The 23,312-nt window shown below is 41.6% G+C and overlaps 1 protein-coding gene across 4 annotated transcripts in view; it reads right to left on the bottom strand.

The window, feature by feature from the left end:
* SH3KBP1 (SH3 domain containing kinase binding protein 1) overlaps positions 1-23,312 on the bottom strand; it is a 319,293-nt gene that overhangs the window by 136,735 nt on the left and 159,246 nt on the right. For all 4 annotated transcript variants that reach the window (XM_037157523.2, XM_037157522.2, XM_053655820.1 and 1 more), the window contains 2 exons: positions 21,354-21,457; positions 9,744-9,873 (listed from right to left, as the gene is read on the bottom strand). In XM_037157523.2, coding sequence (XP_037013418.2) covers positions 9,744-9,873; positions 21,354-21,457 — 234 coding nt within the window. The remainder of the gene's footprint in view (positions 1-9,743; positions 9,874-21,353; positions 21,458-23,312) is intronic.

The following is a 23,312-nucleotide window of genomic DNA, read 5'->3' as shown; positions in this document are numbered from 1 at the left end:
CGATAGAGGCACAAAGCAAACAAGAAAGCGCCAAGGGAAGTGGTGGGAAAGCTGTTGTTGCACGCACCAAGGAAACAGCACTTATCTTAGGCAAATAAGTCCATGTCCTTGGACCAGAAATTCACAGACACTTGGCAGAAGCATGAGCAGCTTGGGAAAGTGCAGCTGCATCAAAAAACACAAGTACCCAGATCTTATCTTTACAATTGTCTCTTGCTGTTAAGGTCACTCACTGTAATAGCGTCTGTGGCCCTCCGTCTTTCCCGGTGCAGCTCGGTAGAGAATTGTCCCTTCAAAGGTAGTCTTTCCTGACAGTGAATGAGAGAAGAGAAGGGGAGAGAAAAAAAGAGATGGGGAGGGAAGGGGGAGCAAATGATGGCAAAAGAAGGAAGAGGAAGAATCTTTAACTGAACTTGCCTTCAATGAATCACTGCAAGAGGTTCATCCGCAAAATTAATTAGAGACCATTAGGCAGAATTTCAGAATGTCACAGAATGAGCCCAAAGTTCCCATGCAGCCCCGATGCTCCATCACGAGCACCCAGAAAGTGGGACTTGCATCTGTACATGCCTGGCATGTACATTATGCTCAATTTAAACCTGGAAGCCATTTCAACATTATAATTCAAGGGTAGGAAAACCTCAATTAACCAGAAGGAATCCAATTAACTCATTTACACAGTACAATCTTCTCTTTAAAGATTATGACCCCAATATAATGCAGATTCAGGTCCACCATATTTTATCTTCTGCCCCAGGACTGCAAGGTTCTAAACAAGGCATGGGATTCTCTTTAAAAGATATTTATCATCCTCAGTACCTCTAAGCAAGAAAATATACTAATATAGTACAGGAGGGGTGTCATCAGTGAGGTTAGAAACCAATAGCAGCATCCACGGCCATATAAGGGGTTTTCTGCTTAGCACCGAGGACATCAGAAAACCTTTATATGTTGAATCATCTTAATTGAGGTTTTCCCATATCAGTCATGAAGCTATATTCAGGCATGAGGACATAGGACTCACCCAGTGTCATATTATCTCTTTTTTTGTTGTTACAAATAGTGGTTATCAATAGCATAAGACTGGACACACAGCTAAAACTCAAACCTCTGTGGAAGCAGGAATAAGTACATAGAATACACACGCATGGCCCCACTCTGAGTGTACACATACACATGCACACACACGCGTACTGGTGTTCATATGCCCTACAGACAATACCATCAGCAGGTAACTTAATTTGCTAAAGGCAAACTCAATTAATAAACATATTCCTCTAAATCACCCAAGACATAAGTTCTATTACGCCTTGTGAGCTAACTATCAAACTGGAAGCCGGTCATAGTTTCACAGTAAATCTGAGGGATAAAAAGGCAGGCTACATTTACAGAAAGGCACAGAGTAAAACTGCGATGGGAAAGAGCGACTTGTCTCCCATCTTCAAAACACTCATTAGGAAAATGGGAACTCCCTGATAAGAAGCACACTGTCAGCTTGAGCCACGTCATCCCTAACACAGGAAGGGATTGTGTAAGGTCAGGCCAATAACTTAAGTGGAATCATGTATTTCTAATTCCCAGGTCCTGCAGGCATGGTGGTACTCCCTTGTTTTGAAATCTGCCCTTTTTGATAAATGGGTTCCTTCCAGTGAAGGCAAAAACTTAGACATTCAAATCACTGGCTACTTAAGAATAATCCAAAGAAACAATAAAGTGTTTCAAATGTTCTTGGTAGAAGTAGCTCTTGAGAACTTTAGTAACAAAAGCAGCGCAAGTAACAGAGGCTAGTTTTTATTTGGGCAAATTTTTATTCTGCTTACTTTCAGTTATTAAGGCAACCTTACTCCTAAGGAGTACAGTTTGTGAGCTAGGTCCCCCAAAACGGAACAGTAACAGTAATTTTTTGAGAAAAATTAAGTGTAAGAAAAAGAAATCAGTATTTCAATAAAGTTATTCCAAGTACAGCAGAGTCCCCCTCTGTTCTTCCCCAGGACTAAGTCTGAGAATCACTGAGGTAGATGATGGGCCTGATGTCTCTGCATGGCCAAGCGTTTCTACAAAGTCCCCTGTGCACTGGCGGTAAGGCCACCAGAGATGGAGCCTGGGCTAGAGGTGGGTGAGGACATACACATTTGATCGAGAGAGCAAAAGACCAAGAGCAACCAGCAAGTTCATGAATGTGAGTGCTGTTTATTTTAGTGGGAGCAACAATCTCCAGCCACTATTAAATATTAGCATGTGCAGGCAGCAAACGCTGTAAAAGCAAACAATTTTAAAATGTCCACACAAAACCTTATACTTATGCCAGTGCCTAATTTTGCCTAAAACTCTTTTTTTAAAGCAATTTACTAAATGCTCTTCATTGCTAATAGGTCATCACACACATAACATGTATCTAATATTAACAAGAAAAGAAAGTCTAGTGAGAGCACAGAGCGGGGGATATCAGCCCAGCTCTACTTACACAAGCAGGGAGCACTGAGCAACCCAGTGCTTACAGCTGACGAAACACAGGATCTGTATATTATGGGAGTGCTTTGCCCTAAGCTCTAAAAGACCATCTCCATCTCTGTCTTAGCTTCCCAAGTCACTAAAGTATCAAAGCTTGAATTCAAAACTAAGGAATTAAGGAAAATAAGAAAGTCAATGCAAACTGAAATCTCATGGTTATTAATGATTACCGAAAGAAAATACAAATGTTTTCCCCCTGAAAATTATGGGAGATAACTGAAAATATTTCTGTAGCTAAAAGGCAGTTTTTGTAAAACAAACAAACACTTTTCAGCGTTACAACGATTACTTTAGAATCGAAGAAATTAAATAATATAAAAACATGTTAGAAAAGACACATTTATACCTTAAATGTGAAACAAAGTATGAAATTGAAACCACGCAATAGTCATATCTGGGTTTCTTTGTCTCTAAGTTTAAACAAGTCTTATAGGTTCAAGATATTCTCTGATTATAATTTGATATAGTAATACAATATCAATATAATTTATAATTAGTTCTATTTCACACTACTTAGTCAATACTAGCACATGCAAAATTGTAACTGAAAAGCTAATTAATTAATCATGATCTGTGACAAGAAGAAGAAATTAGCTAAACTATACTCACCCTTGAAATTTGTCATTGTGCTCTGTGAGAGGGTGAACTACAAGCCATAAAGGAGGCAAAACCAATGTGTGTGGAATGCCTGTATATAATTGTGGCCTCATCCCTCAGAAACCAGGCCATGCCCAGGACTTAATGTCATTGGGCTTCAGTGTTCATATCTGACACCAGACGAAATGATCTCTAAATTCTTTTCTATTCCTAATATAAGATTCCGTCTGTCCTATTACTGCAACCATTTGGATGTTTTATTTTTTAAAAACCTCATTTACTCAAGTGCTTTTGCTATTGATCTCATACATGGGAGCCCATTTCGTTCTTTCAAAAAAATTCCTTGTTGGCACCATTTCGAAAGTCCTAATGAGTAAATAGATCTGGGTGATAATCATCAGTGGCTGCTGATATTTTTAAAATAAGACAGCCAGACATTATGAGCTGCTGCATAGACTGTATATTACCACCTATGATGCAGTTTGGAACTATATGTGTGTGTATGAGTTTCATCAAGCCCCTGGATCTAATTATCAATTTATAGGAATATAGAGTGAATGACATATCAGAGATGAAATCAGCAAAGGCAGACAGTGGGAAACTAATAGACAACAGATCGCACTTTGTTAAGGAAATAAGGAGACACAGAGGAGGAAACTAGATTCAAAGAGACTTGAGACACATCAACAAATGACAATGTATGTACCTTCTTTTGATGCAGATTCAAAGTAACAAACTGTATTAAAAATAGAAGACTATTAGGGGAAGTGAACAATGGTTGTATATTTAATTACAGTGAAGAAATTGCCATTATTTTTGGTCTCATAATGATATTTTAAGGCGTGCTTTTAGGGAGACAAACTGAAATACAGCCATGTATCACTTAATGACAGGGATACATTTTGGAAAATGCATCATTGGGCTATTTTGTCACTGAGTGAACATCACAGAGTGCACTTACACAAACCTAGATGGTATACAGCCTACTGCATCTCTAGAGTACACGGTGTAGCTATTGCTCCTAGGCTACAAGCCTGTACAGCATGTTACTGTACTGCATACTGTAGGCAACTGTAACACATGGGTAAGTTATTGTGTATCTAAACACAACTAAAGCTAGAAAAGATACAATAAAAATATGGTATAAAAGATTTTTTTAAATGATACACCTCTACAGAGCACATACCATGAAGAGAGCCTGTCACAGTAGAAATTGCTCTGGGTGAGGCAGTCAGTGAGGAAGGAGTAAAGGTTAAAGCCTAGGATATTACCAAACACTAGGGAAGAATTGATAAACACTATTCCACAAGCCCTACCCCTGCTTCCTTGTTAAAGGGTCAGAGATAAAACATCGAAGCTGTTAATGCAATTCCATGAACAGGGACGTGGGCTGGAGCGACCAGAAATAAGGAGGAGAAACTGGCTATGGCGTAGATCCCCCTAACAGTGACTGCTGGGGGGCAGTGAAAGGCGGCCTGAGGATCAGCAGGAAATAGAAGGGGAAATACAGAATCTAAAGAACTTGAGACACGTGTTCATGAACTAAAGGGAGGGGGAATGGTGGGGGAGGGGTGTGCAGGGTGGAGGGGAACGGAGGGGGGGAATAGAACAAATGGAATGGCATAATCAATAAAAAAATGTTTAAAAATTTTTTTAAAAAAGAAATCAAGATGAAGACGTACAGAAACACGGGGATCGCTGTGGCAATGCAATTCTGGCTATTGCACATTGGAGCAGTGGTCAGATGAAGGAACTTGTGGTGTTCATAAAAAAAAAAAGGGTGTTTACCATGAACAGGGTTTAGAACTGAGGACTCAATATTTACAGCTTGGAAATCTGCCTTTGGTTCCACTGACCCTACCTATCTGCCACAAAGGGTGCTCTCTGCATTGAATTAAAGGAAGAAATAAAAATATCTATACTTTGCATCATTGCAACCTGGAAATATTTCCAAAGCAGACAGGGACAGGTGGTTCCACATCACCACAAGCAGCTTTTATTAAAGTGACAGTGGCATTTAATACTTGCTAAGATAGCTTCCTGTGGACCTGTGTCCTTGATAAAGAATGTATAGCAATGTACTCTGAACACCATGAAGCTGGATCCGGGAGTGCTGTAGCACTCTCTGAATTATGCAGACCTGGGGAGACAGGCTCCGCAGTGCTGAAACAGGTCAGCAGCTGACCAATTGGGATGTAATCTGTGCACTCAGAATTGAGGTGCTCTCAGTGAGAGACAATCTATTGCCAAGCCCCACAGATACTGCTTGTGTCAAAAAAAAATAACAAAACCATCCTGATCCACATATCCTTCCATTTCTCACTGGAAATTCACCTCCGTGGTAACCTTATGGGAACATCAAGGTATATGCCGTCCCTCATTGACCAAAATGTCATTATGCAGCATATGACTGTGTTTATAGATAAAACTATATGATATCTGAGTTTGCTTCAAAATAGTATGTAGTGCTATAAATACAACCAACTGGTCATATTGATAATTGCTGAAGGTGGGTAAAGGGCACACAGGGGTTCATTATACAATTCTCTAGACTTGTATACATGTTAGAGATTTTCTGTAATGAAACGCTTATGGGGGAGGCAGAAAAGAGTATGGGGGGAATAAATGGTGATATAAGGAGACTTAAAACAAACAAAAATATCTAAAAACCTTTTTGAAAAGTACCATTAAGGTTTTAAAAGTTGTATGAAAGGTAAAAACGTTTTCATATTTAATTATGTAGCAAAAAGTTCCTGCTACTAATTACAGTGAATTTTCTCATCCAAGATAAAATGTTTAAAACAACATAACAACCAATACAACTGCTGTAATGCTTTCCTTGATAGACTAGATTACCCTGAACAAAGATTGAAAGTTGAGTTTTTCATAACCACCGTGATATAAAAATATATCAGGGTAAAAGAAAAGCAAGCTTAACCAATTTGCACCTGTCATTCAAAGACAAAAAATGCCTCTCCTCAGAGTAAGAAAGGAGTCAGCAAGCATCTAGGGAACACCTACTGTGTGTCAAGCTGTCTTGGCACACTTCCTTATAAATCTAACACAATGTTTATTCTATTGCATTTACCCACTGGTTGACAAAATTCAACTGAATGACTACCTTCCAATACTTTCTGGAAGTACAAAAATGAAATTAGTATGTGTGCATACAGAAGTATGTGTGTGTGTGCACGCACATAGCAAAGAGATACACAAGCATATATTGTACATGTTGTTTTTATATGTATTAGGATTTTTTTAATTTCCCAAATCAGGAACTATTTATTAAAGCTGGTGTCAGGCTTTCCAATGCTCCAGACTTCCCAGAAATCTGGATTCTTTTTTTTTTCTGGTTTTATTTATTTTGAGATTTCTTCTTTTGTTTTTCCTCACATCTGTCTTTAAAACCCCACCCTAATGTCTACTAGCATGTAAATTGAGAGGATTTTTATATGTCACAAGGGTCTATAGAAATTACCAAAATGACACTAACATAAGGAATTTAACTTACTCCCAGAGCCATGTATTAATTAAGCAATCTCTGAAAAGTGTAATTTATGAACAGTATTAAGTGGGATGTTCTAACAAAGACTTTGATTAAGTACAGTTTAGCATATACCACAGTAAAAAGCCAGATGCCTTTTGGGTACTAACTACATTTGTCTTTCTTAATTCCATAATAAAAGTAAATGTGTATTTTTAGAGTTAGACAGGATATTACCCCTGGTGAAACTGGGTGAGGGGTGCACAGGACCTGCCTGAGTAGTATTTTTGTAACTTCCAGTGAATCTATGAATATTTCAAAAGTTGGGGTTTTTTTCTTAAGTAAACCACATCAAAACTACTAATACCATTCTCTGGGGGTAGGAAATAAGAAGATTCATGCTAAAATCAGGGGTTCCACTTAGACAAATTCTACCATTATATGTAATTTCTGTGTGTGACTTGTGATTATATAAATTTTCCCATCAGAAAGTAAACGGCTACTGAAAACCCTGCCAGAGCACTGAGAGATGCTATTTCCCTCTCTTTCAGATTATTTCAATTTGGCAAGACTTAGGGACATTATCACCGCGTCTTCTTTTCTATGAAGCCTTTTGTGATCATCATCATCACCCCCACCCCCATGGGACCGGCCTCTCAGCCTCTGTATCCTGCTGTTCCTCAGATACCTGGCTAGCCAAGCACCTGGGGCATTTTCTTGAATGTCTGTTGATATATGCACCCCTTTCCTGCAATGTGAGCTGGCTGAAGGCGGGGATCCTGCCTGGTTTGTCTCTATATATAACCTTCAGTGCCTTCTGCAGTGTCTCGGTAACAATGGGCTCAAAAAAAAGTTGAATGAATAGAAGAAAAGGAAGAAAGAAGGGAAGACAGAAGGATGGATGGATAGATGGATATGAGCAGGCAGATAGAGAAATGGATAGATAAGCCCTCTTCTCCTTGGCTGTATATATAGAAGATTGTATACGCCATGTAGTTCTTACCAGACGCATCCACCTTTCTTAGAAGACCATGCCTCTTTAGGACCTCAAAATCCCCTCAACAAGATACAGATTCCAGGGTAACTCAATATGGCTGCTGAAACTACTGGGCTCTCTGGTCGTGAAGTGGAAGGCTTTTAACTGAATGAGTGTCAGGGAGGGCAGTTTCTACAAGAGAAGCAGCCCCTTGTGAGCCTGTGAAGGAAGGCTGCGTGAATGGGGAGTCCACTCCCATTTAGCCTCCTAACTGCCCACCTGTCCCAGGAATTCTAGCCCTCAGTGCTTAGGTGCTTGGAGCTGAGCAGCATCAAACGCCCCTAGTATTGACCTGGAGCCAGAGGAGAGTTCATTTCAATAGTTCCAAAAATATAAGAGGCAGAGCATAACTATCATGGCAGGATACTAAGAGGTGAGGGTTCTCCCCAAATGGTTGCCCAACATCACCCCACACCTCCTTTTCTGCTTCAGTGGAGGAATCCCAAAGTAATTTTCAAATGCAAACAACGTTTCAGTGAACATGGTACCAATCGTTGTGCAAGCAGTCTCAAAATACGAACTGCAGTTATGTCCTGAGAGTTTAACATGATTAACAATAAGAGTGACCATTTGTGGAGGGCCTTCTATGAGTGAGGTGGTTTATATGCATCATTGCTATTAGAACTCATAACGTACTTTCCCACAGAAATAGTGGTATAATGACCCAATTTGGTCTTCCCTGAAAAAAAAGCACATTTAATTGACAACATCCCTGAGGCATAGTATTGCTATTACAGGGTCCAACTACTCCAGTGTAAAAAAGGCTGGCACCAGGCAGTTAGAATTATAATGTGCAATTTTCGAACTACACCAACCCCCACTATCATGGGACCAAGGACACACTCTGCTCTCCTGGCCATACTCATCAGCTGAGTCATGTTAGCAGAGAAATCCCTCTCCCCAAGCCAGAGAAGGCAGCGGGAGTTTCAAGATGCCTCATTTGCTCCACAATCACCTCCCATCCTGCCTACCATAGATCCTAGGATAGAATGAGGTTCGGGGGTAGGGGTTCCAGTCTTTGCAAGTATAGGGAAAGGGTGTAGCTGAAGCCTCTGAGCCAACCAGCCAGCACTGCTGCTTCTATGGGTGACGAGCTGCATGAGCCAGAGTTGCTGAGACCCCAAGTGAAGGAGGTCGCCTGAACACTCCTCTGGAAATGGCTTTACCTACAAATTCGGAACCTGTCCAAACATACTGGTGGTTAAGTAAAAGAAACGCAACTAACTTGAGAACACTACTCAAGCGGATTTTTCCAAATGGAGAACAAAGCTGATTAAGAATTATTTCTTGACAGGATGGAGCTGTCCCCCTCTTGTGAGGAAGGGAAGTCTGCAACACCAGGCAGTGTCTCACCACCATGACACAGTCAAGCCTCTTATGACATTCATGCCCACGACCTTGGCTCAAGACAGCACAAGAGATACATAGACGCTCACACAAGAAGCTGGGTTAGCGACTGGGAGAACAAAGCTTCCCGGTCCTGACCTTTTGCTCCGTGAGCTGGAAAGGGCAGCGGAGAAGCTGGAGGGAGGAGGGCTTCAGGTCCTGGAGAAAGAAAGACCTGGAGGTCGTACTCGCCATCGCACACAGACATGCTTGCTCACCCACCATGGGGCTCGGCTCTCACTGTCTTGTCATACTTCTAAGGGACCTGGCATGCACTGGTCCCGAACACAGCACTTCTCCCCACCAACAACGTGTGTTATGTTCATGCCATTCTTCTCCAAGTTCTTCGAGGGATGCTGGGAAATACAGCATTCCCGTTTGCTTCATTCAAAAATAATTATAAACTTGTAGTGAGCAACACTTTGGGAATACATGAAGGCACAGCATCATGGGCCACCCATGAGGCAGTTACTACCACAACATGAAGGTTGCAGTCGCCTATACAGAGATGTACAGAGCATGCCTCTGCACACACATAAAGGGGGGCAGGTCACACCTGTACAATGATAAACCTACTGAACTGTGTGGGTTCAAGCAGCAAAACCCAACTATACTTGTGAGCTTTTGTCAGAGCTGCTTGTCACAGGCTACAGAGCAGAGGGGATGCAGGAGCAGTGGCCACTGGTGCCCCCACCCCTTCCCTGGGTGGTTGAGCAGAGACATCCTTACTTGACTTGGAGAGCTGCTCATCCTGGGAAATGCTGAGGTCGTCCGACTCCCCCGACAGCTCCTTGATGAAGTTGGAGGGAAACATCCCAGTCTTTCCATTCAGAACACCTTCCCACCATCCTTCTTCCACCTGCACAGATACAAACAGATGAACAGAAAACCAGGGATCAGGTTAGATGCAACGCTTCCCAGTTTCCTCTCCCAACTGTGTGGAGCAAAGTGCAGAGCCCCCACCAGCGGAGCCAAAGGACCTATAGAGCCTTGAGACTCCACTTTAACAGGGAACCAGAAAGCAGACCTCATAGAGCCTTGAGATTCAGACTCAGGAAGGAGACCATAAATGCAGGTAGAAAAGAATTATTATTTTCACTAACCTCAAACTGATGTTTGGCATTACCTTTGATTACAAAGGTAGGTGACACACTGCAGTGACAGCAGAAGGACTTGGTGAGTCATCAAGAAACAAATCATAGATGTTCTCACGTCACATCATAGATGCTATGAGTATCTCAAGATATCATTTGTACACATTGCTACTTGGAAGTGGTGGCCATTATCCTATGTACTGAGAGATCTTGTTATTTAATGTATTAATGAGGAATTATATTACATATAATAAGGAATTACACAAAGATTATGATATCAAAATTTGCTTTTAAAACAGTTTGATAGATACTTCAATATAAATTGTTCTCTTTATAATCTTCTGTTTTATTTTATGAATTTAAAACCACTATGTAAAAACTGAGAATGGCTTCCCAGACTGCCTAAACTAGACAGTGTGACAAAAAACAGTTCAGAATCCCCGAGCAAAGGTGGGAAGACTCCCTGCAGGCTTCTGAAGGGCTCTCGATAGCCCTGAGATGAACTGAAATGGGTGAAAGGAGGTAGGCAGGGCAGCCAGACGGGAGTCATCTGGGCAGGGGAGGGAAGGCTGGACCTGGGGGAGCAGTGACAATGGAGAAGTCAGGTGCAGATTTGAAAGTCCTTTGAGGTGTGAGCTGGTCTTTTGCGACCAATTCATTGGACAAGCAAGAGGAGGGTAAAAAAAAAAAAAAAAAAGTCATGTCAAGATTTTGTGATGGAGCCACTAACAGAACACCCAAAGCAGGAATAGCAGCAAGCTGGCTGCTTGTGGGGAACAGGGCATTTTGAGAACAAGCAAGTATTAAGTTACCAGTGGTGTGGTAGAACAGAAAGAAACCTAGAACCTGCAGAATTTTGTTTTGTTAGGCATACATTACCTACTCAAATCAATAAATAAAAGGCAAAAGCTAAAATAATTTTAAAAAGAAAAAGAGTGCTGAGTGAAAAATTCCAGTTCACATCCTATCCTGAAACTTAGCAGGTGTATGATGTCACTCAAATTGCCCACCGAACTGAACCCTGGCTTCCTATCTGGGTAATGAAGACAATTAATTCACTTGATCAGTGTTAGAGATGGACGTATCATGATTCTACACTAGGGGCTAGGGACACAGGACCATACAGGACATGTCCCTTTTCTTCCCTCACGAAGTTGATATTCTACCAAGGTCAAAAGGGCACATGGTTTAAAGAGGGGAGAGGGGGTGTGTGACCAAACACTAGCAATGCAAGGAAAATAGATGAGAAAATGCCATGACTAGGCACAAATCAAACCTGTTACCCAAAGTCAAGGCCACTGAGATCTGGGGTGCTGAAGGGAGGCTTTGAGAAAAAAAGAAATAAAAATTAAGTTTGGCCTCTTAGAATAAGATTGAGGGTGGGAGGTGGGGGTTGGCAACATGGCAGAGAGCGATGGGGGGGGAAATGGAGACAACTGTACTTGAACAACAATAAAAAAATTGAATTAAAAAATAAAGTTCACTACCGTGTTAAAAAAAGATACAAGTAGAGGATGGGGTGTGAGACTTTCAGGAAACGGGGAGGCTGACAGAGCCTGTGGAATGCAGACGATCAGAATGGTGTTCAGAGCATTTGTTAGGGAACTTGTGGAATACAGACTTGCAGAGAGGTGATAATATCTACATGGTCACGGACTCTCCCGGAAAGAATCCAGACAACAGCATCCATGCACAATGGTCCCGATGACTATTCAATACTAAATTATGGCATTTAACTGCATTTTAGTTGAAATCAATCCATGTTTCTATGCCAACTCAACTGATATGTATTATTCTTTCAAGGAGCTTTTTATAGGATTAGGATGGTTAGGAAGATTCAGCAGGAGACTGAATATAAATAGTCACAGGATTTGTAGCACGGAGTCCTTTGTGCTTGTCCTGAATAAGGAACCATAAAATGACCTTCCTTCTCCTGTAATCACAGGACAGAAGGGAAAAATCAAGGGCATGGACCACAAATGAGCAATCCCTGGAATCATCCCCAACGGCACAGGGCAGCTGGGCCAAGTCCATTTGATTTAGTTTGACAGTACTAAGCGGCTCCAGCCTGCAATCCCTGAAGGAAGTGCTCCTGATATGCAGGATCTGTGGGCTGTCTGCTGGGAAAACAGGAGTATCTTCACCTCACCACTAGATGCCTGTATCACTGCCACAGTGCAGTCTGAGAGCAGTGGCCAACAGGGAACCAGCAGAGATCTATCATTAGCCACGCAGTGAGTGGAGGGGCAGATAATAAAACCACTGCTCATCCCCTCAGGGGGAACACTTCCCATTGTAGGCGCCATTGGCAGAGGGGTCTGGCCCCAGTACCAATGAGAGCTGTTCAGTACTATTTCTTCCTGTAGCCTGCTGCTTTGGTTGTGAGATTCAGGCTGGAGATATGAGAAAAATGATCCTCACTCTCACACTATCCCTCTTTAGTGATATTCTAAAGTGATTTGGGGATATTACTATGTAAAGATGAGGACACTGAAGCCCAGAATGATTACATTCATTTATTCACTCATTCATTCAAAGAGTAAAGCACAGTACCTTGCACACTGAATAAATGAATGAATAGCAGAAAACCATTGGGGAAAATCCTCTATGGGGGCCTACAAAACCCTGATTCCTTCACAAAGGATTGCTCCTTCCTGTGAGGAGCAAAAGGGGTCAAGATATCCTGACTGTAGGTACTGCCAAGCCTCAGTCTGTATATCCCACCCAATATTTAATGAGCACCTACCCTGCCTGTCCTAGGACCTCGAGACAGACTGATTGAGAAGCCTCTGAGAGAAAGAACTGAACATACAGAGCCTGTACACCCCTGCTTAGAAAGAAAGTCTGCTTATGTTTATCTCCCTATATTTAAAGGGAGAGAAATACATCCCTTTCAAATACAATGGAAATTATGGATGTTACCAAGGGCTTACAATTTCTGCCCCAAAGAAAGTGATGAAAGGGGGCAGATACCCACATTCTCCTCCTCCAAGACACACTCCTCGAAAGTCTTCTACAGGCCTTGGCTGTAGGCTCAGAATAAGCCCTGCCCCCACAATGTCCCTCAGTGACTAACCTAGCCAGCTCTGGAGCCCATCACTATGTCCCAAGAGAGAACCCCACCTTTGGTCCAGAGGTGGGAGCAGGGTGGCTTACACGTGGTAGTGTTTGAGAAAGACACCATAAAATCACTTAGTTTGTGTCTGAGTGCCCTGCAATTCCGTCTTCACAATCACCAGCATCTAAGTGGGTTCAGGGCCCAAAGGTAGTTTGTAGCTCTTAGCCCTGTTGGCAGTTGGGGAAGTAGCTGAATGAATTTCAACACCTCTACCTCCACACAATCTTACAAACACTATCACAGTAGTAAGGCATCAAAGAGGACTTGTGAATGCAAAGATGAGTGTGCTGCCTGGGGTACCTAGGTACTCAGAACGGTTCCATCTTCAACTTACCATTGTCGCAGTTTTGCCTGTCCACTGTACTGAGAAGGGGAACATTTCCCAAGTTTAACGTCTACCTTTAGACAGAAAAGTAACAAGACATAAAAATCCATTTAAGGGCTGTTATACTATCGCTTTTTGCATCCAATGAGCCCTTGAATACCCAAACTTAGTCAGAAGCACACTGAAGGGGTGCAGGTGAGGGAAGCATGGGGAAGGAAGAAAGAGAAACACGGGTAAATGAAATCAGCTTCATTGTTCCAAGAGCTGTTTTACCATTCTTTCCAGAAAGGAAGGGACAGGTCAAGCCTTAAGGAACGAACCATACCTTATCATTACTAAAATTTTCCTCAAAATATATTCAGACTTGGTAGGTGGGATGTTTCTAGGAATTTATCCATTTTTTCCAGGTTGTCTGCTTTATTGGTGTATAACTGTTCATAGCAGTGTCCTAAGATCCTTTATATTTCTGTGGTATTGGTTTTAACCTCTCCTCTTTTGTTTCTGACTTTGGGTCCTCTCTCTTCTTTTTCCTGGTGAGTCTAGCTGAAGATGTGTCAATGGTATTTATTTTTTTAAAAAATTCGGCTGTTGGTTTCATTGATCTTTGCTATTGACTCTTTAGTCTCTGTTTCATTTGTTTCTGTTCTGATCTTTATTGTCTTCCTTCCACTACCTTTAGACTATGTTTGTTCTTCTTTTCTAGTTTCTTCAGGGCATTGCACTAAGTGAAATAAGTCAGAAGAAGATGAATACTGTCTGTTCTCACATATGTGGAATTCGAAAAAAAAACTAAACTAAACTCATTGAGTGAACAGACCAGTGGTTGCCAGAGGTGGGGCAAAATGGATGGAGATGACCAAAAGGTGCAAACCTCCAGTTATAAGATAAATAAATCCTGGGGATGTAATGGGCACCATGGTGACAATAGTTAACAATACTGTATTGTAAACTTGACAGCTGCTAAGAGAGTAGATATTAAAAGTTCTCATCATAAGAAAAAATTGTAACTATGTGTGATGATAGATGTTAGCTAAACTCACTGTGGTAATCATTTCGCAATGTATACAGGTATGAAATCATTATGCCGTACACTTCAAAGTAATACAATGTTATATGTCAATTATCTCAGTAAAAATTGATTCGGAAATAATTAAATGTGAATTTCAATAGTGGCCCTTTACCTTATCTGTGAGAAGGAAAAGAATTTTGAAAATTTAAAAATACTAGAGAAGTCTTCAGATAATTTTGCCTTTTCTAGAACTCATGCAAATGTGCTAAGACATAGTTTACCTTTGTAATAATTGCTGCAGAAAGAACAAATTGCTTCTAGGAAAACATCTTTTACTATTAGTGGAATTAGTAAAACAACTATATATATTATATATGTATGTGTGTGTGAGTGTATACATACATACATATATATATTTTTAAGGGAACCACTTCCTGAAGGCATAAACGCCTACATTATTTTCCATTTTAGTTGCTTTGAATAACTGTCCTTAGTGATTTGGGGGCATGAAAAGCTGGTTGTGCCAAATATAAACAAGTATTATATAGGCCCTAAATGCCTGGGCCAATATTTTCCCCCAATTCCTGTGTAGTTCACTGTCTGATTACCTCTTTCTGGCAAGGCCAGAACAGTCCATACACACAGGATGTTGGTTTCTCTTCCTTTGCCTCGTTCTTCTGAGAATAAGCCTATTCTGCATGAGAGAGGCCCATCAAAAGAGAAATGTGTAATTTAAAGGGAAATGATTTAGGAAAACATATAAATTTCTTTTTTTAATATTGCATTTATTTATTTTTAGAGAGAGGGGAAGGGAGGGAGAAAGAGGAGAGAAACATCAATGTGTGGCTGCCCCTCCTGCACCCCCTACTGGTGGACCCAGCCTGCAACCCAGGCATGTGTCTTGACTGGGAATTGAACAGCGACCCTTTGGTTCTCAGGCCTGTGCTCAAGCCACTGAGCCACACCAGCCAGAGCAGGAAAACACATATAATTTTGATTTAAGACTTAAGCAAACTTTGCACAATGAGACAGAGCAACATCCATGATTTTCTTCATAGTGAGAACAGTTTGTGGTAAGAGCTTTTATAGACATCCTCGGCAGTGCTTGAAAGTCCTGTCCTTCAAAACTGCTACAGGCTAATCTACAGGTACCCAAATTCCTAATGACTCTATGCTAAGGCCTTACTGTCATTCCAGCTTGAAAATATAAGCTAATAGTAAAATCAAGCCAGCAAGATAACCTTTCTGATGAATCAAAGATCCTGAAGTTTTGTCCAGTCACATTCCCAGGTGAGAAAACTATGCAGATGTGTCGATCTTAGAAAATCAATACATAAGAAACCTTTAAATGGGGTATTCCTTTAAAAGTTCAGTGTAGACAACACTGTAACTTTCATCTCAACTGAATTTGATTGTATCTGCCATCTCCTGCTCTGTGTACTCCATACTTGCCCTTGAAAATTCATAGGTCATGCTCAACTTTGGAGCAAGGCTATACTAATAGCCTGTCCTTCCTCTAGACTAGCCCAGCACCTTGCACAATGCAGCCTGTGCTTCCTGAATTTATCCAAGTACTTCTCACCTTCCACATGCCCTGATGAAATACCACCTATTCTAGGAAGCATCTTCTTTACCCTCACTAAGAACTTCTGCTTTTAAATCTCTCTCATTTGTGAATGCCATCATTTACCACTGAATTAACATCTTGGGTTATTAATTTACATTCTTAGCTGTGTATTTTACCCTCCCTGACTACACCAGACTATGGGTTGACAGGGTGGGGGGCTGTTCTAACCCTCTAATCATGTGACTGGCTCTACTGATAGCCCACTGTCATCCCTGGGTGTGGGCAAAAGTTATCATTAACATAACAAAAGACAACTTGATCAAGCTCTTAGGAAATTCCAAGGATTTCAGGAGCACTGTGCTAGAACCACCAGGCAAAGACAAATATAGACTTATTATAAATCACAATATCACCACTATCCATCCAAACTGACAAAGTCTACCTGATGAGTTCAAATTTTGAAGGATTTCAACAGCCTATTTAGTTCTAGATAAGAGAACCAAATCTCCTGCTATGGGCACAAGGAAGATGCATAAGTTCCTTGAAAGTGCAAGTTACTTCTTTGCAAACTACAAGGCCAAGTTAGGCTTTAAGTCTGAAACTGAAGCCACTGGTCTCCAGCCAGCCTGACTAGGGACCAATAAGAATTATCTCAAAAACAAACCACACACACACACACACACACACACACACACACAGAGGCACGCACGCACACGCAAATAAATAAATAAGTAAATAAATAATAAAAGCGAGAAACTGAACATCCCTTGGGTCATGACTAAGACAAGCTGGTTGAGACCAAGTTCATCCAACACAAAAGGAGAAGTGGCTCATTTCCCAGGCTGTAGATGACACAGATGGGAAAACAAAGGGGCTTCAATGACTTTTTCAAAAACAATAGTCCAACAAGCCAGTTTTGAAACTCCAGAGGCCCTCAAATGCTATTTCTCCTGGTAATATTGTCCATATGCCATATCTGTTCTTATAATCAGAACTTCACCTGCATTTATCAGTCTGCTCCACTATGGACAAAATGACACGAGTATGTATTTACAAACAATCTTTAATAATATCTACCCAGGAATTCAGCCTGCTATTTTTCCTTTTGAACTGGCAGCCCAGTTCTTTTAGGTTCACATTGATGAATTTAACGATGAGATCAGAATCACTCACGGCTCTCTAGCCAGGAGACAGAAGCATGGTGAGGGCTTTCTTGAGCGACTTCACCTTGCCAACTCCACTGTCCCTGGATGGCCACATGGTCTGCATTCCTCCTCTAAGCTGCACTGCAGGGGCCCATCCAGGGTGAGCATTCGAGGCTGGTAGTCGACTCCTGCCCATTGAGGGTCAGGGCTGTGTCTACCCAAATGTGCTTAAGCCCGCTGTTCTTATTGCTAGCCCACAATTTGGTTAAATGGCTCAAACATATGTAAGTGTGGAGACAGAGTTAGTGGTATGAAGGGATAATGGTAATGATTTGAAGGTTAAAAAATCCTAACTTAGGCATGGACAAGACAACAGAGAGATTAGGGGTGGAGACTGTAGGACCTTCCATTCACATACTGCAGTTGTTTCATAGCATCTGCATTTGCGTGTGTGTATAGCTTTGCAATATAGGAGAAGGAACCTATTCATCAACAATAAGAATATATAAAATATATACGTGTGTGTGTACATACACATACACACTTACACAATATAATTTTATTGACCAAATAGATTAATTGATTTTACAGCATTGCAAAGCTATTGCTATGGTCTTACCTCAATCAGTCCCTGAGATTTAAGGGGCTTTGTGTATTTGGGGTTTTTGTTTATTTTGTTTTTACTTTTCAGTGGAGCTAGGAAATGGCTACCCATTGACATTTATACAAAACCCTCTGTAAGAGGAAAGGGCAAACTTTATATTATACAGTGAAAATGGCCCCAAACCTACAATATTACAGGTAAATCGGAACAACAGGGGAATTCATTTCTGATGATATAATTTTTAAAATATGGATTTAAAGGTCAACTTTTATGTTTTATTTTACATAAACAGCATAGGCCACATAGCTATTTTTCCTTTTTCCTACTTGAAGAAAGCCCAGAATGAAGCCTAGCCCTGAACTGGCAGTGAGTGGAAAGAAGACTGGGATTGCAGGTGGTGATGATGTTCTACGTCATCTAGGTGAAGAAAAGCAGCCCTGAATCCCTTCTTTAGCCAACCCTGTGCACTTTCCTACAGCCAATGGGTAGGCGAGAGTGGGCAATACGTGCCAGAAAGTTATTAATAATTTTCCTTACCTTGATTTCTGTTTCAGAAACCATTATTATAGCATTAAAGGAAAAATCTTCTATGACAGAAGGATTTTCAATTCTTGTCCCCTTTCAGTTGTTGGTCATGTGCCTGGAGATATATTTTACAAGACTATATCCTAGTACTTGCAATTGTGTGTTGTAATCTGTTCATTTACGTTGCAAAACATCACTTCATGTGCCCATTTATTAATTTACTTTATTCATCAAATCTTTATTAAGGTATGTATTAGGTTTTAGGCATTATTCCAGGTACCATGAATATAAAGATAAAAACCAGATCCCTGTTGTTAAAGAGCTTGCAGGTTAGAGGAATACAACAGATCATTACAAAGCACAGTATTGTCATAAATACAGATTTAAAGGCTTCTGTGTTTACCGTCCTAATGGCTTCATAATCTTTTAGCTGGATAATATAACAATGTACATAACTATTCACTTTCTTGATTATTGTCAGTACCACGTGCACCGCTGCAACGAACACCTTTCACATTTTTTCCTGTTAACCATTTTCCATGGATAAATTCCTAGGAGTGAGATTAGTGGGTCAAAGTGTATTAATTCATATTTTTATAGCTCTTGACATACCTTGCTAAATAGCTTCATAAAAATATACAAAGTCACCACTTTCTGAGCATTGCCAACAGTCTAAGCACTAAATATTTTCTTAGAATTTCAAAAGCAGGAACCCATTATTGTGTTCATTTGTATTTATGTAATTAATAGCAGGATAGAATATTTTCTGGGCATTAAGATTTTAATTTTCCCTTTGGGGATTGTGTTTATGGCAGATCTATCTATCATTTATCACTGTTACAGCAGCTTCCTAATATGTTTTCAGATGCTACAAACACAATAACTTTCCTTTATTGCAAATTGTTTTCCTGTTTGTTGTTTTCTTTGTTTAGCTAAATTCACTTCAAATCACAGCAAAATTTTGACTTCTTTTTTTTTTTAATTAGTCACACTGTTTTTTCCTCTGAAATTCCTTCCACGGTTTCAGTCTTTTTTTAAAAGATTTTACTTGTTTTGCTTTTAGAAAAAGGAGAAGGGAGGGAGAAAGAGAGGCAGAGAAACATCAATGTGATGCCCCCAACTGGGGACCTGGCCCGCAATCCAGGCCTGTGCCCTGACTGGGAATCAAACTGGCGACCCTGTTGGTTCACAGGCTGGTGCTCAGTCCACTGAGCCGCACCAGCCAGGGCTATGGTTTCGGTCTTAAGAAATTTGTTTTACTACTGCTGGCATAAATGTTCTACTCTGTTGCCTATTTTTCATTCATTCAACTTTCAACAAATCTCCTATGTGTCCTGCTTGGCAGCAGGGATAAAAAAAATAATGAATGGCCCTGGCTGGTATGGCTCATTGCATTGAGCACAGGCCTGCGAACCAAACAACTGCGGCTCAATACCCAGTCAGGGCACATGCCTGAGTTGTAGGCCAGTTCCCAGTGTGGGACGCATGAGAGGCAACCATACATTGACGTTTCTCTCCCTCCCTCCTTCCCTCCCCCTCTAAAGATAAATAAATAAAATCTTTAGGAAAAAATAATGAATGAATGACATATTAATACAAATACTATTATCCAAAAGTTGGAAATAGGCAAAGGGGTCACTGCATTTCTTCCCAGTGCCGCACTGGAAACCCTATTAACGAATTCTCCAGGGACATGTATCTTGTTTGACACACTATTTACTATTCATGAGGTTAGTTTACAACTCTTAGTGGGGATGTTGACTGGTAGAAAACTGAAAGCAATGTAAATGATTCTTATCACGTGGCAATGAAAATAAATTTTGACCAGCAGAGATGTAAGTGATTTATCTCCTAAAAAAGATGACCTCAGAGGTTACAGATTTATTGTCCTGTTGGACACTATATAGTTTTACATCTAATTTAGCAATCTTAATCAAGTATTTTCTCTTTCAGTGATTGTAAATACTTTGCTCTTTCACAGTTCTCTTTGAACCAGCCTTACCATCTTACAGATCCCCTCATTAATGAGTTAAAGCTTTGACACACGCTCACCTTAAGTCTATATGAGAGTCAGAAAATCTGGTTGCTAGCATCAGCCCCTACCCTCATCTAATCTCCTCCTTGACTGCTAGCTTCCTTTCTTGTAAATCCTGCGTTTCTGTAAGGTCTAATGGCAGTCAGGAAACCAAAGCAATCAGAAAACTGTATTTCTATACACAGATAACATGTGTTGAATCAGAATGAATGATCAGGTTCTAAGTCCGAAGCCCAGGCCCCACCCCAGGCCCAAGGGAGTGGAGCCTGAGAAACCGGTGCCACAGTCTGGTGGGACAGTTCACCATCAGGGCTTCCCTGAGTAGCCAGGACCAAACACGAACAAGGGGCAGTGGTACGGTGGGAAGTACAAGGTCTGTAGCCAGGTGGACCTGGCTTCAACCCTCAGCCCTGCCTCTTCTAGAGTCTCTTGAGCTTTGTTCCTCATCTACAACAGAAAGTGGGTGTGATGAGCCAAGGGACCTGTTAGTACAGACCCTTGTCATATCTGGCACACACTAGGTCTTCTAGGAATGACAGTTCTTTTCCTTCCGAATCCACACAGTCTCCCACAATGAATACAGAATCCATCCTCTAGAGATGGGTCAGGAGCACATCTGGATATCCAGAGTCTACTAGTAACTGAAGCAGAACAGAAAGCTGTGGCACTGGGTTGGGATTTCAGAGGCACCTAGCACACTGTGTTAGCAAGACAATGGTTTTAAACAGCCCCCCAGAGGGCTTTATGGCATTGTTCTCCGGAAACCCTTTTCTTCTGAGAAGGACTTAACTAGATGACTTCTAAGGTCTCTTTTGAGTTTTAACAGCCGCCACCACCACAGGCAAGGCCAAACAGCCGTGGGTAGGTTCTGACAATCCTCCCCAAGGCTACCACACACATCGGCCTGACACGCTTACCTCTCCTACCACCTCAATGATGTCACCGACTTTCAGCTCCAGCTCATCGTCATTCTGGGGCAGGTAGCTGAATGCCACCTGGCACCGGCGCCTCCGACGCTCACCTAAATGGGAAAAGCAAAATGTTTAGATACAGCTCTTCTCTCAAAACTAGATTTTAAAGAGAGGCTTCCTAGGCATGCAGGCAAATTAAGCTGACTCGTCTCAAATACGCTTTCTGGGACATGGCTAGAGGCACGGCAGCCCTGGTCTCTCAGAGAGAGGCAGTAGAAAGCAGAGCAATGCTTCTTGGTCTTTTAAAAGCTGCTGGGTCAGAAAGGCATGGATATGAGAAACAGATCCGTTGGTGCAAAAGGAAAAACCCCACCCCGAAGCGCTGGAGCACAGTGTTGCCTTAAACAGTTTTCCATGGATGGGGCTTTGTATTTGCTGCTGTTGATTTTTAATGAAAGCTGATATGACATGGTAGAGTAAAAAGAATGGTCTGCTGCTAATGGCAAGGCAGAGGAAATTTTTCCCCAATGTGCAAAGGAAAAGATAAACTGTCCTGGCCTTTTTCTCACTAATCATCACCCTTTCAACATCCTGGAACTCAGGCCTGATAAGCAAAGACTGATTAGATTTCAGCCTGCTCTTGGTACCATTTCAAACGCCCCACAGGGGTTCAACAAATCCACTTCTGTCCTCTTCACTCTGTTCCCAGGGGATCCATTAGCAGGATCCCTGGCTGCTTACACAGAACCAAGCCAGGCAAATCAAGATAAAAGCCAGGACCACACTTCAAGACCAGAAGACACTCAAGGTTATAGCCTCTCACTCACCCAGTGTGGCCCAGCTGGGAGGCCCTCCCTGCATTAGAGCTGGTTCAAATCCTGACACAATTATCCACAGCACACACACATGCATTGTGTGTGTGCTGTGGATAACTGGGGAGAAAAAACATGCATGTGGTATGTGTGGTGGTGGGCAGCGGGAGGAGACAGAGAGATAGCAATAGAGGGCCCGAGCCAGGCACGGAGACCAGGAAAAAGGAACTGAGAGCAGCATTGCTTGGAAGATTGTCATTCAAGGCTGACCACCTCACATCATTCCTTCCTGCCACCACATGGCCTAGAAAACCAAAGGGATCATCAGCTTCAAGGAAACATTTAGAAACGCTTACATTATTTTTGGACACTGCCTACAGGGATTTTTTTTTTTTCTTTTCTAATCTTTTCCCTGAGAAAGCAAGTCCCCACAGAAGTGATCACAGGCCACATTAAGGCCCCACGCAGCAGGACAGCATACAAAGGGGAAGGTCTGCCACATCTGATGTTCTCACTGATCAATATTTTTCAAAGCCAGTGGCCTAGTTCTCTCTGTTCTACTTTTCTCTGGCTGAACCTCACTAAGGAAGAACAGAGTTGAACAGAGGGAAGTGGGCAGAAGTTTAGAATCACTATCTTGTCTAAGCACATCTTTGCCACTACAAGAATACATTCCACCCCTTTGTACAAAATCCCAAGCCTCCTGATCCTGATGAGAACAAAAGCTGAGCTCTCAGGCCAGTTCCCAGGTGATAACTACATTGTCAGCAGGCAGAGTAGGGTGACTCAACGAGGCCCTGGCTCTCCCTGGGACAGAGGGCCCCCCCAACTGGTTTTTCCCAGGTGGCAAGTCAGGAAGTGTAGTACCACGGTGCAAAGAACTCCACCACTAGTCCATGGCTTTCAACACAATGGAAGGCCAATCAAGCACTCCACATCAGAAAGGATACAGAGTTCTCACTCTAGCTAAGGAAGTCTAGACTACGAGGTGATCTTGGCACTCATAACCAGCACCTGATGACTTGTCTGTCCCTTTCTACACCCATTAAGGTGAAGTTCTACTGTAGATCTTTAAGAGCTTTATTTGCTAAATGTGATGTTAAAAGCAAACTCCATAGATACAAATCTGAACACAAAACAAACAAGCAAAAAA

Source organism: Artibeus jamaicensis, unplaced genomic scaffold (assembly GCF_021234435.1).
Source record: "Artibeus jamaicensis isolate MK-2021 breed Jamaican fruit bat unplaced genomic scaffold, CSHL_Jam_final scaffold_1283, whole genome shotgun sequence".
In the NCBI taxonomy this organism is placed as follows: domain Eukaryota; kingdom Metazoa; phylum Chordata; class Mammalia; order Chiroptera; family Phyllostomidae; genus Artibeus; species Artibeus jamaicensis.
The sequence above is the reverse complement of the archived record's forward strand: the minus strand, read 5'-3'. Positions and strand labels throughout refer to the sequence as shown.